General features: G+C 45.5%; 1 protein-coding gene across 2 annotated transcripts in view; it reads right to left on the reverse strand.

Annotated features, from left to right (window-relative positions):
* The window catches only part of RASGRP1 (RAS guanyl releasing protein 1), an 80,103-nt gene that overhangs the window by 10,005 nt on the left and 56,865 nt on the right, over nt 1-13,233 (reverse strand). For both annotated transcript variants that reach the window (XM_081048226.1, XM_081048227.1), the window contains 9 exons: nt 12,088-12,204; nt 9,105-9,380; nt 7,563-7,643; nt 6,179-6,283; nt 5,241-5,350; nt 4,394-4,538; nt 3,612-3,648; nt 2,718-2,870; nt 674-1,050 (listed from right to left, as the gene is read on the reverse strand). In XM_081048226.1, coding sequence (XP_080904352.1) covers nt 674-1,050; nt 2,718-2,870; nt 3,612-3,648; nt 4,394-4,538; nt 5,241-5,350; nt 6,179-6,283; nt 7,563-7,643; nt 9,105-9,380; nt 12,088-12,204 — 1,401 coding nt within the window. The remainder of the gene's footprint in view (nt 1-673; nt 1,051-2,717; nt 2,871-3,611; nt 3,649-4,393; nt 4,539-5,240; nt 5,351-6,178; nt 6,284-7,562; nt 7,644-9,104; nt 9,381-12,087; nt 12,205-13,233) is intronic.

Below are 13,233 nucleotides of genomic sequence, written 5' to 3' on the forward strand. Positions count from 1 at the left end.
ACTCTAAACCAAAGAATTACATTAGTAATTGACCCTGTGGAATTGAGAATTGGGGCAACAGGCAGTTATCCCCTCTCCTACTTTGCTGTCTTTTCTTTAACCTCATTAGACGTTGTGAGCCTAACAGGAAAAAAGCAGCTCTTGGTGCCACACTCGTTACCATTTTATAGGATATATTAGAAGAGAGGCTTTTTCTTGGTTGAGCTATGATACTTACCATTATTATTTTTGTTTGGTAGCACAAAAATCACCTGGCTTCTCTTAGGAAGATATCTAGACATCCATGAAAGGCCCAAAACATAACCCTGATGAATAGATAGATTAGCAACGACCTCTGCTGAATCAAGCAAGTTCATTTTAAGTTCCATCTAGAAAAAGGGGGTGGTATCAGCACAGTAAAGCTGATAGTAGAACCTGGTTTTTCTCAAGGAGCCTTCTGTGAGCAGTTTTGGGCCCTGGCACCAAAATTTTCAAATGGTACCTTTACGGCAATAAAGGGAGCCCTGTCTATCCTGTTCTACTCATGTAATATGAACCAGGGTCCCCGGAATCCTTTTTTTCCCTTTCTTTGCTTTATCCTGCTAGTAAATCAACCTGGTCTGAATCATCAGTTTACATGCCCTCTCCTGGTTTAGCCCCACTTGTCTCAGAAAGTCTGAAAAAAGGAAGGTACCTGTTCCAGCTCTTGGTAGGTTCGGAGTCTGAGGTGATGGAGTTCCTCCTTTGATTTTATGAGGGATTCTTTATTCTCCCACTTGACAAAAGCCCGCTTTTTGAACAAGACTGGGCTGGGGCATGGAGACGTGGGGCTGGGAAGCACATAGAGCGTGTCCTGGGCTGCCTTCCTTGGGGAAGTCAGTGCGAAAGTGCTCTCGCTGCCCACCCAAGGCAGCAGCTCGGTCTGGGTGGCCTTGTGGGCGACAGTCCTCCTCAGCCGGACAGAAATCTTCTGTGAGGACACTCCCATGAGCATGATGGTCCGGTCCTTACTATCCTCACTGTGTTCCACAGCCTCCCCATTAGGGAGTGTGAAAGGTCCCTCTTCGGGCGCTGTAGGAAGACACACGACAGCTTACTGCTCTTCCTCAGAAAAGCAGTGACTCAAGATCGACACATTACTTTCAAAGGAGATTGTTCTTTCTGTTCAAACAGTAAGAACAAACAGTAAGAACTGATTGTTCTTACTGTTACAGGAATTCTACAGGCCCCAGATGGACTCCTTTTTTGCGCACCCAATTTAGGGGAGGAAGAGGGCTGAAATTCAGGGGCTTTGCTGGCCAAGCTGGTATTAGACTACATCCACCCTGAGGTAAGGGCATCTTTTTCTGTTTGCACAAAGGTTGCGTAGAGGGTTTCTACAGAAAATCCCTGCATCAATGATGGAAAGTTTCATAAATTAAAGAGAGCAGGGTCAATATATATACAGATATGCCTTATAAATATTTGCAGTGGAAGCTGTCAGCACTTAAGTTTTGGTCCTAATAACAGGTAGCTTTCAACAGCTGGTAGGAATTCTCTGTAGCGCCTATTTGTACAGTGGATACAGCTTAACTGTGAGAGGGGAGTTCTAGCTTTGTGCAGTGGATCAAAATGTATTGCCTGGTTTGGTACTGATTGGAAAAGGAGAGAGAGAGGAGTCATTCTGGTTTTCTTTGAACCGACCCCCCTGTCCAGCATAGATCTTAACCAAAAGGAGTAAGTTCCTGGAAAAGTAGAGTAGGAGCAGATGTATTCGAGATGAGTGGTAGCTTTAAGATAGAATGCATAACATCTACGTTTCCTGCTTTGCTAAGACTCAGCAGTAATTTTAAGGTATAAGATGTTTTATATATATATGGGAGAGAGACAGCGAGCAAGCGAGCTATTGCTAAACTTTCTAGCCAAGACACGGGACTGGTATAGTCAAAATGGCTTCTGGACAACTTCAAAAGTGCTCTAATTAGCACTTATAATCTGAAACAACAGTTGAAATACTAGAAACCTTGTAAGTATCCTGGTGTAATTTTTTCCTAGGGGAACATAATTTAACAATAAATATTTACCCAAATAAAGCTCAAAATCATACTGTTATTTAAGCACCAGAATATTTAAATTGTTATAGTCATCCTAAAATAATTACTCTTTTTTAGAGGATTACTATGGGTGGTGATATTTTGTATCTCCATTTCCCAACTTTTCTGTAACATAGTTATATTCCTGCCAGCCCAAATTATAAACCCTTCTATGATTTAGATCAAACTCCTAGACATACAGAAAGCTTGGGACAGATTCTTAGGCACTCTATCATTTTGGGAGCAAAAGGAAGAAAGCAAATTAAAAAGCAACAGAAAAGGAGCCCTTAAAATGGCAGGAAAAATTCTAGGAGACCACAGTGTTATAAAAGTCCAGGAGAGTTGTAAGTTTCAAGAAAGGAAAAGTAGGTGAATGTAGAAAGGTGCAGCCCCTTTCCAAGCTTCACGCTGAGGTTCCAGATTCGTATGTGTTTTCTGCCACTTTTTGCCCATGAAAATGTGCATTTTAAATGACAAAATTGTGCCCAAAAGTGAAGTGTTACTCTTAAAATACAGGGTGTGTAATATTCGGGCATGTCTTCCACAGTAGTATTTGTGCTTGTTTCTATCTAAAGAGAGAAGGATAAAGGTACTCTTTCCTCCTTGAAAACCTGATCCTTTCCATTTCACGTTCCAAGATGAATGTTCCCAGGGCCTGGTACTTACCGTGGAGCAGATCTTTGGCTCCTAGTGAGCAAAGGCTGGACACTGGCCCCACAGAGGTGCTGTTTTCGGTGGGAGCTGCCGAGTTCTTGGCTCGCTTCTTGCACTCGAACACAACCAGATCTTTGCATTGCTTGTGGCAGTTCATCCCGCAGTCTGTGCACAAGACACCCTGGTCAGGAAGTCTTTCGGTTCCCTCTTTAGGGTCTCAAAACCACATCCATGCAGCTCTCTAAGCACACAGGCCTGTTCTGTCTTCTGGAGCTAGGACACCTAATGTTCCGAATGAGCCCAGCATTTTCCCTCGGCCCACCCCGATCTCATGAGTCACCTAAGTGGCATCCTGTTACCTTGGAGGGTAGAGGTGCGATTTTGGTTATCCCACACACTGCCTACTCTAAGGAGACTCTGGAGGCTCCCAAAGGTTAGGTCCTCTTTCTTTTTTGTAGTAAAAGGACTCCTTTCTTTCACCCCTGAATTTTTCTAGTCACAAGGTATCTACTGATAAAAGGAAAGCTGACAGGGGTCTTTGGTAATCACTTCTGTTCCCAAAGTGGTTCTGTGCCTTTCACTGGGGATCCACCTTTCCATGACCATGTGAGAGTATAATCTCCTACCAGCCATCTCTATTTCTAGGGCTACCAAGGCAGAGAGAGGATCTTGTAAAGGGAAGCTGCATAACTGGTCACTCAGGCACTCCTCTCGCCTGTCTGGTGGAGGCACTCCTCTCGCCTGTCTGGTGGCAGCCACTCGCCGGGTGCTCTAGGGAAGCCAGTTTGGGGGTGAGGCTGTGCTGAGAGGTTGTGGAATGAATGGACCATGACTGTGGGTAAAGTGCTTTGTAGCAGAGCCGCTAAGCCAAGGAGAAACAATGCAGCCGACAGCATGGCGCCTTACCTTTACATCGATACCCTTGTTTGATCACTCCCCAGAGCTGCAAGACAAACGAGACAGAATGCACCACAGTCACCCATAGGGTAGGAGGCTAGGCACTGACGTCCAGTCTTGATTTTCCCTCATTCTATTTTCTACCTCAGGTGGCTGGGGAACCTTGTTTATCTCTCATACGTATTGTCCCTCATGACTTTAAGTTGCAAACAGGAAAAGTTTGTGCTGATGAAGGTCAAATGTTCTTAAGAAGCTCATTACAGTAGATTTAGGAGCCTGGCCTTCCCCAAGCCTGAAGTGGATGAATCATGGGAGAAACAGGCTTATCGGGACTCCAAACTAAAGAACAAGGATATAGAATCCTGGGGTCCGGGCCCGGGTGTAGGAGGAAGCTCTGTTGGCCAGGGGTGGGGCGGAGGAAGGGCAGAGGCCGGAGGGCTTCTTACAGGCAGTTCCTTTTAAAGTGGGGATGGGCGAGGGTGTCTCCTACTGCTTTTTCCTAACATTTGGAACAGCATTATGATACTTAAAAAGTATATCCCAGTTCAATATTTCTTTACCATTTATCCAAGGCTTCAACGCACCAGAGGGAAAATAAAGCAGGAAGGAATGGGAAAGGTGGGTGCAAGTAAAAACCATGTTATATGAGGACCAGGTTGTTATGGCTGTTTGCTTAGGCTCTAAGCTGGGCTAAGTCGTGGAGGGTTGTGAGGTCTGTGCCTGGCTTACTCATTTAACCTGTCTCATACTCTTCCCCAGTTCAACCCTGAAGCACTCTAAGAACAACTTACAAATCCAGCACAGTTGTCACAGAAAGTGGGCTTCAGGTAGGTTGTCTCTTGGAAGTTGTGAGGAAAGCCCAGGCCCAGCTTAGAGTAGATTGAGCTGGCCCTCATGAAGTAGGCCGTGATCTCGTCCCTGCTGATAAGGCCTTCCCTGCCAGCGAATGACACGGAGAAGGGTGTGAGGGGTGGCTTCGAGACTCAAAAACTCACCTTTCTTTTTATCCTTGAGTGGTAGGTAGTACAGTGTCTATTACCTGGGAATTACCTCCAGGAGCCTTCCTCTTAATAAGGATACATGAATAGCATGTAATAAGTAGGTGAGACGGGATTACTCATCTTTACAGTTGTTGTTTGGCTAAACTGTTTTCCTAATGTCACCACTGTCTATAGGACTTGAAAAAGAAATGATGGGACATTTTGTGTATATAGAGAGATACCTTACGCAGCAGTTTCAGACTTCAGTATATAATACATAACTGGAACCCACCAACCATATGTTTGATTTTATATGGAGAATCAAGATAAAACTTACATAACTTTGCAAAAAGTAAATATGCAAATTATTAATTATTAGTTTCTCATAACCTATAAGTACTAAACAAGAAAGGAGACTTAAACTTTTTAAAATTTATAGTTGACTATTCCTAAACTGGTTTCACAGTTTATTGTGGTCCAAACCAAAGCCAGACAGGCATTCATCTGATGATTGCTCTGTTAGCCCCAGTATCTTAGCCCAAATATCATTAAGTGATCACAGCAACAACACATCCAAGATAAATTCTCCTAGCAATGCCCATAAACTTTTTGTGCTTAAGGGCTTATAACCATATTTATTCCATACACAAACCCTCACCTGTCTTTGTCCATCACACAGAAGGAAAATGGAAAACTGGCAGCAATCTTTTCAAATTCTTCCTGAGAAATGTAACCATCTTGGTCATGATCATAGTTCTTGAAGACAGACTGTGAAAAAAGGAATTTCTTTGGTGATTACCGAAGAGAAAAACAGTCATTTCTCCCTTTAGCCAAATGACAAGGGCCGGAGCAGCTGGTAAAAGCCTCCTCCTCAGCCTGAATGAGAGGAACCAGGAAACATGCTCCTTAGGCTGCTGCAAAAATGCGTGGGTCACATCCCAGGTCCTTGCTGGTTCCAGAACTGGAGGGTGACCAAGGGCTTTCGATCCCTTAGCAAGTCAATTATCCGTCACCCTGGTGGCACACTCCTTGCTCATTGCACAGAGGGGGCGTTCTCCTTCCACTCTGCCCTTTGATCGCTCAGCTCAGACTGCACCATCTCTGAAGCTTCTACTAACCAGCTAAATCCTCTACCACTTATTGTTCCTGGTCTCTTGTTAACGCTGGAGTGGTCCACAGGATAAATGCAGAAATATGAACCTATGTAGTGCCCCTTCAGCATTTAGCACAGTGAACTGAATCAAGCTGTGCCAAAGTTTTCAATTTTAGATTCTCCTTATTACCTTTACTTATACTCAGACCTTTTCCAACATCTCTCTGCCCCCACATCAACTGGCAACCTTTCCATATATATTCTCCTGCTGGGTCTTTAAGAGGAGGCACAGCTCCGCCTTATGAGGCCCCCCTGTGTTGGCAAAATGTAGCTTCTGAACTGTTCTGCAGCCACAATGTGAAAAGTTGTTCCCTGTGCTCACATAGGAACGAGTTTCAAGTTTCTCACCTTGTGTTTCTACCACTTCTCCCTCCCCTTCTCCCAACATACAAAACTAAGCCTGGCAGTGCCTGGTTTTTGTCCGCTGAAACAGCTGTACTTACATCCACCATCCTCTGGACGTGTTTGCTTATAGTCTTTGGGTCAGGCTTGGGAGACACTCCGGAGGCCCAGTCCACGACTACTGGTGGCTTTGAAGGTGTTAGTGGCTAAAACGAAATAAGCAGAGAAATCTCCATGATTATAATGCACTGTAATTTACAGCTCCTTCCTTTCCCACTACTCAATGGCTGCATCTACCTGACGGCTGTGAACACCCACCTGTGTGTGGTAAGGAGCAGAGAGCCCAGGTCATTGACATTTAGAACAGTAATCGTGGCTAACACTATTACTGTGCTTTATGGTTTACAAAGTGCTCCTCACATACATTATCTCCATCTACAGATAATGTAAAATTCTCAACTTAACCCGAGTTTCAGTTCCCTCCCCATTAAACTTTTTTGTCAAAGCTATCAATAAAGAGTAAAGTAGATGAGGAGAAAAACAGCTAAAAGGCAGGAAGACACACAAGAAAAAAATCTGAGGCCTGGACAAGCTGAGATGGATTCCACCCTTAAGTATTTAAGACCTGGCCCGGCTTAAAATCTCTTCTAAAAACAAGAGAAGGTACCCTTTCTATTGAAATGCTTCTAACATTCTGAAAATGAACCTACCAGTGAACATCTTTCATTACAATAGGAAGCTAGAACTTGATCTGTATAGAGACAATGAAATTTAGCCTCCTGACAGGTCAGCTGTGTTTCTTATGTGGGGGCACTCTCTCCCCTTGAGTACCACTTGTTTGGGGCCTGGGAAGCTTCCCAGGACACTGGCAATTACTGGTCCCCCTGGAGGGAGACTGCCATTATTAACCTGCCTGCAGGAGAGGCGGGGCCAGATAACCTGTGAAGCTCCTGCCGTGCAGGACAGGGCCTGCGATTGGAGGGCTGCTCTGCACAAAGGTCTCTTTCTAACGCAAGTGACTCCTGGATGACGGGGCTTGTCTATCTACCAAGCTGGAAATCTGCTGAAGTTCGGCTTCTGATAGTATGCATATTCCTCTCATTATCATCAACAAATCACAGAAAGGAAACAACTGTGTGGGGACACTTCATATTAAATGGGAGGGAGAGGTCATTCCAGCCCACAGTACTGCCTCCCTTCTCTACCTTGGAAACCGCTGACTGATTTCACTGCTCATTCTGATGCCCTGTGGCATTTAGTTATTTACCGTTCACACATGAGTCTTACCCCTTCAACCACAGGCTATTTATGGTCAGGAACTAGTTCTCATACATACATTGAAGATTTCTCTGTTCCTAGCACATGGTTGGGCACACAGTAGAAACAACACACTAACTGAACTAAAAGTCCCTTCAGATGAATGACGTTGATAGGCAGCTTGTAAAGCACCTGTTACCTGCAGGAGTCTTAATATGACAAACTCACTGGGGCTTTGTAGTTTCTTGGTTCCCGGGCGTAGGAAAGCTCGTAGATTTCATCCTCTGTGTAGTAGAGATCCAGGGATAACTGCAGATCAAAGGAGAATGGGGTTAATTGTTCGTATGCTGTCTGCCTTGCCCAGGGCTGATGTGTTTCTTTCTTAGTTCTTCCTCTCTAGTGGTTTAGTCTAGGCTCTTAATAGTTGGCTTTTAAATTTAAAAATTCACAAAGTTTGGAGGGTGTAACACCTACTATTACAATACCACAAGCACTAGTTCTTTGTCGTTAAAATGTTTTTGAATTTTGGAAACTTCTCGAGATGCCCTCATTTAAACTGTAATATCCAAGCCTTTACTTAGAGCTTAGGCCCTAACTGCTCAGATGGTCCACACCTGACTCGTTCTCTCCCAAAGCAGACAGGTGACCTGAAAGGACTGTTTGCTTGACCTGATATTAAAATTTGATTCTAGCAACGGAACCCAGTTTGAATGATAACAGGTATTAGACAATTAAGAGTTAAGGAGTTCCATTTATCTTAGACCTATAAAATTTTAGAGGTGAGAAGTCTTAGAAATAATCTTAACCTAGAGTCTGTGGATGGGCTTCCGGTGGTCCAGAACTCAAAAACATTCAAGTTTTTGCATATATGGCTCATGTATATTTTTCCGAGAAGATGCTCACAGCTTCCATTACAGGATTTGTGATTCCAACATGTTAAGATTCTGTACTTCTTTCCACTGATGATGATATCAAAGGCTGAGACCTGTCAAGGTCACCTTTCCAGTTAGTGAAAAGGCTAGGATTAGACACCAGCTGGATGTGAAGCTTGGGGCTCTACCAGAATCACCCTGTGATATACGTAGAGGCTATGCTAATTATTCCATTTTGCAACAAAAGTGGATGAAAAATTGTATAATTTTAGAACTACCAGAAAAGTTAGAAGTCATTCCAGACATGAATCCCTGATTTTACAGAGGAGGAACCGGACTTGGTTATGTGCCCACAGTCACACAGCTAGTGAGCTGCAGAACTGCACGTCTGGAAGGGAGGGAGCTCATCTGGTCTCCCTATCCCCCAAAGTGCAAATCCTGGTTTCCTGCACCAATACAAGTGTGTCTGCTTTCCCTTGGCTCACATGCTTCCAGGAGCAGGGATCTAGGCCAGTGGGGGCAGGGGCCAAATACTGAACCTGTTTTTCTTTTTAATTCACTGCCTTGTCCTTTTTTTATGAGAACACACTGTCTCCATCTCTCACCAAGCCTGTGTCCTGATTTGCTATCACCTCCTCCCCCAGAGATCTCAGGACTGCTTTTGCAGGGAGGAGGAAATGCCCCAGGAGACCAGAGGGTCTGAATCCAGGCTGTGCTGCTGACTGTATGGTCCTCAGGCAGGTTATGTCTCTGTGCCTCAGTATCCCCATCCAGAAAATGCAGATAACAGTATTTCCTTCTTATAGTTTGTATGAGGATTCACTGAGCTCTGTTTGGTAGGGCGCAGAGTGGCACCTGGCACGCGGTGCTCAGTACCCCTTCTCCCGGGGGAGCTCACCGTCAGCAGGTGCACCAGGTCCTTGTTGGCTTCCAAGGGCGGGGCCACCTCTTGCAGCTGGACCAGTTCGTTGATGTGATTGTAAAGGGCCAGCAGCTTGTGGACGTTCACCTTCCCGTCCTCCAGGTGGTCGGGCATGGCTTCGTACAGGGAGATGAGGTCCTTGAGGTGCACCCCCAGGATGGGGATCTTAAAGTGGGTGCACTCCCCGTAGGCTCGCCGGTAGTTGTCATAGTTTCTGCAGGAGGACAGCAACTCTGTCATCTCCCCCAGGACCTACGAAGCAGAGAAGAGACCCACTCACAGGTACCTTACAGGCAGGTGTACTGTCTGCAGTGGCCACCTTGTTGACTCTCCGCCTCTACCATCACTTCATCCCAGCCCTACTCTGTCGGCCAGGGGATGATTCATCTGAAAGGTGTGGATTATGTCAAACGTCACAGAATGTGCTTTACTTGAGCCTACTACATAACTGAAAAAATCTGAAATGAGGCCTTATTTTTCATTTTTACATTAAAATTTGTCTTTTAAAAAATAAGTAAGATCTGGGCCAGCCCGGTGGCTCAGGCGGTTGGAGCTCCGTGCTCCTAACTCCGAAGGCTGCCGGTTTGATTCCCACGTGGGCCAGTGGGCTCTCAACCACAAGGTTGCCGGTTCAACTCCTCGAGTCCCGCAAGGGATGGTGGGCTGCACCCCCTGCAACTAAGATTGAACACGGCACCTTGAGCTGAGCTGCCGCTGAGCTCCCGGATGGCTCAGTTGGTTGGGGCGCGTCCTCTCAACCACAAGGTTGCTGGTTCGACTCCCGCAAGGGATGGTGGGCTCCCCCCCCTGCAACTAGCAAGGGCAACTGGACCTGGAGCTGAGCTGCGCCCTCCACAACTAAGACTGAAAGGACGGCGACTTGGCTTAGAAAAAGTCCTGGAAGTGCACACTGTTCCCCAATAAACTCCTGTTCCCCTTCCCCAATTAAAAAAAAAAAGAGAGAAAGAAAGACTTGATGTAAAAATTAAAGCTAGAAGCGTATATAGTGAACAGTAAGTGTCCCTCTGACCTCTATCCCCAAGCCATGCAGTTCCCTTCCCTCGTGTCATCTGAATGCTTCTAGAGACACTGCACTGCCGAGCAGCTGAAATGGGATGTCAGAAGTGCTGACTTGCTGGCATGGGGAAAGGCCTGCATTAAGTGTGGCGCTTTATCAGCAGGCCATTGCATGTTCTTCGCTCTGTGGACGTCACCTCAGTGATTCGGAAAACGAAAACGGGCCTACGTCTAGGAAGCAGCTGGGCAGCTGGCACTCCATTCACTGACTAAAAGCTGGAACTAGAGAGACTGAATCACCTAGACCAATTCCCAGCAAAGGACATGCAAGAGAATGAGGCAGAAGCCCCAGGGAGCTCTGCAGCAGAGCTCGCCCGCTCCCTTGGCCCTGGAAGGGGCATGGCTGCTCATCAGCACAGAAAAGGAGCGGCCCGATGTGGTGTTCTTGTCACACACGCCTGGTTCCAGTCAGCACGCACAGGTCACAACCCCACTCCCCACGTGTGAGTGGGAAGCAAAGACAGGAAGTAAAGATTGCCAGTCACGTTACAACTCAAAATTACCATTTTAAACACTGCCAGAAATCCTTTTAATAAAACTGGCCTCCAAAGTACCACTTCTCCCCAGTTGAAGATTCTGAGGTTCTGGCATCGGCCTCCCTCAGTCCCTGAGCTGGCAAGAGCACCTCCTCCTCACACATCTCTAGCAAACAGTGTAGGTGAGCGTGGAGTGTGGAAGGTGCTCCGACGAGAGGCGAAGAGCAAAAAGGAGAGATGTTTGTTCTTAGGAGGCGAAATAAACTACTGGGGGGCACACTTGCTTTAACCCTGGACTTACTAACTCACTACATAGACCAGCCTGAGGTGCAAGCAGCTGCAGACAAGGAAGCACTGCGGTGGGGGACCCCAAGCTGAAGAAGAGGAGCCAGCTCTAAGTGAAATGACACAGAGACAAGTTAATCTATACTTCCTGTCACATCTGAGACACGGGCAATCTTTTCAGTTGTTCTACCTAGTCTCCACAGAACTAGGGGAATTACAAGGTGACCAGACTACTGATGGGTGGGAGTGGGGGAGCTCCACAGAGCCCAGCATTGTGAGAGCATGGATGACTAGTAAGAGACTCCCAAAGGAGCTAAACACCTGGGAAAAACAGATGGGGCAATGAGCGCAGGCATCTCTTCCTAAGAAAGTCTCTCCGGGCCAGCTTGGGAGAATGGGGGTTTGAGTTTAGGAAGGGAGGGCTGGTTGGTCCACTTAAATGAGATGAAATGCTCAGAAGAACAGTTGTCGTTTAGCCCATACTATATTGCTGCACTGATATCTTCAGTATATCATAGTGGCTTAGGTTTATAGTAACGGCCTTATGTTATAAAAGATTAAAGTCTCTTCTGTAAAATCTAAGAATGTAGAAAAGTGCATAGGATATTTAAGAAAAACATTCCTCAGTGAAACACTATTACACAATGGTGCCTGAAAAACTCATTTCCAATTATCTGGGTAAATTTATCCAGAATGTCATTCTCCAAGGGTTGTTGAGAGATAGGGTTTTAATGTGTCACTGTATAACTACACTTGATGTGCAAACTGAACTGTGGTCAACTGAACCACTCCTCTGTTCAGGAAAGCATTTTGGAGTAAGGGAGTCAGTATTTAAGACAGTGACCGAATATCCAGTGGCATATGAACATGGGAAAGAGGCACATTATTTCAGCTGACCAGCGGGAACGTGTGCAGTGGCACTGAGCCAAGACTGAATCACAGCCCCTCACACCTGTGACATCCCCATCCTGTGGGTTTTACTGGGGTTCGCCTCCTCCGTATTATGCCTAGTTGGGTGGGATGGTATGGTTCACAAATGCTTCCTGGGTTGCCCCTAAGGAGGAAACACTGACACTGGTCCAAGAATGCTGCTAAGGAGCCGCAGAGGAAACAGCACTGACCTTGTTGATTTCGGGTGGGACGTGCGAACTTGTCTCTTTGAGCCTGGAGATTGAGCTGTGACAGAGACCGCCTATCACAGCCATCAGTGTGTTGAAGTTCTGTAGTTGGTGGAGCTTCTGTGACACATAAAACAGATGGAAACAGAGTCACTGTACATGTCAGTTACGTGTGAGTTTACAGGCTGCCTCTCGTCTCTGTGCCCCGTCTTCCTTCTGCGGGTCAAAGACTAGCAATCAGGTATTGCAATTTCCTGTTCATTTCTCCTCTTAGCCTTAATTCCAGACCACTAGGTACCAAGCCAGACAAGGTGTCACATCTCCCTCCTTTCGTGTGGCTGGTCTTTGACCACCATCTAAATCGGTGGTTTCTAAGAACCACCGAAAGTATCATGTTTTCCCGAAAATAAGACATAGCTGGACCATCAGCCCTACTGCATCTTTTGGAGCAAAAATTAATATAAGACCCGGTATTATTATAAGACCTTGTCTTATAGTAAGATAAGACTGGCTCTTATATTAATTTTTGCTCCAAAAGACACATTACAGCTGGTAGTCCACTACGTCTTATTTTCGGGGAAACACGGTACTAGTTTGGCACACAGATATTTGGACCCAAATCCAGATATTCTGATTGCCTGGGTCTGGGGTTGACCTTACGAGTCTGTGCTTTTGATATACCTCTAGTTAATATCAGAGCACGTGCTCCCTGTACCAGACTTCGAGGAACACTGGTGTTGACCTTCTGGAGCTGGAAAAATGTTTCATTAAGTATAATCTTTTATATCCTTCACACCAAATTAACCAGACTTATTTTTGAGGGCAAGGACTTTGTCTTAATTCCTTGGCAATGCCAGTGCCTACAGAGGTCAGTAATTGGGACAGAGAAGCTAGAATCTGGTGAATTTAAAATAATGTGTCCATACCACTGCAGGCCCTCGAATAACATCATTTCAGTCAACGTTATTTCATTATAATGATGCCACAAGAACCGAACTCTTGTTTATATCAATTAGCCTGTGGTAAAATGGATTTCATTATATGTCGTTTCACTTAAAGTCACAGAACCTATTGATGATAAGTGAGGACTTACTGTACCTTTTTCCTCTTATCAAATGTTTACACATTGCTCCTCAAACATTAAACCCA

This window comes from Rhinolophus hipposideros, assembly GCF_964194185.1.
Source record: "Rhinolophus hipposideros genome assembly, chromosome: 5".
In the NCBI taxonomy this organism is placed as follows: Eukaryota; Metazoa; Chordata; class Mammalia; order Chiroptera; family Rhinolophidae; genus Rhinolophus; species Rhinolophus hipposideros.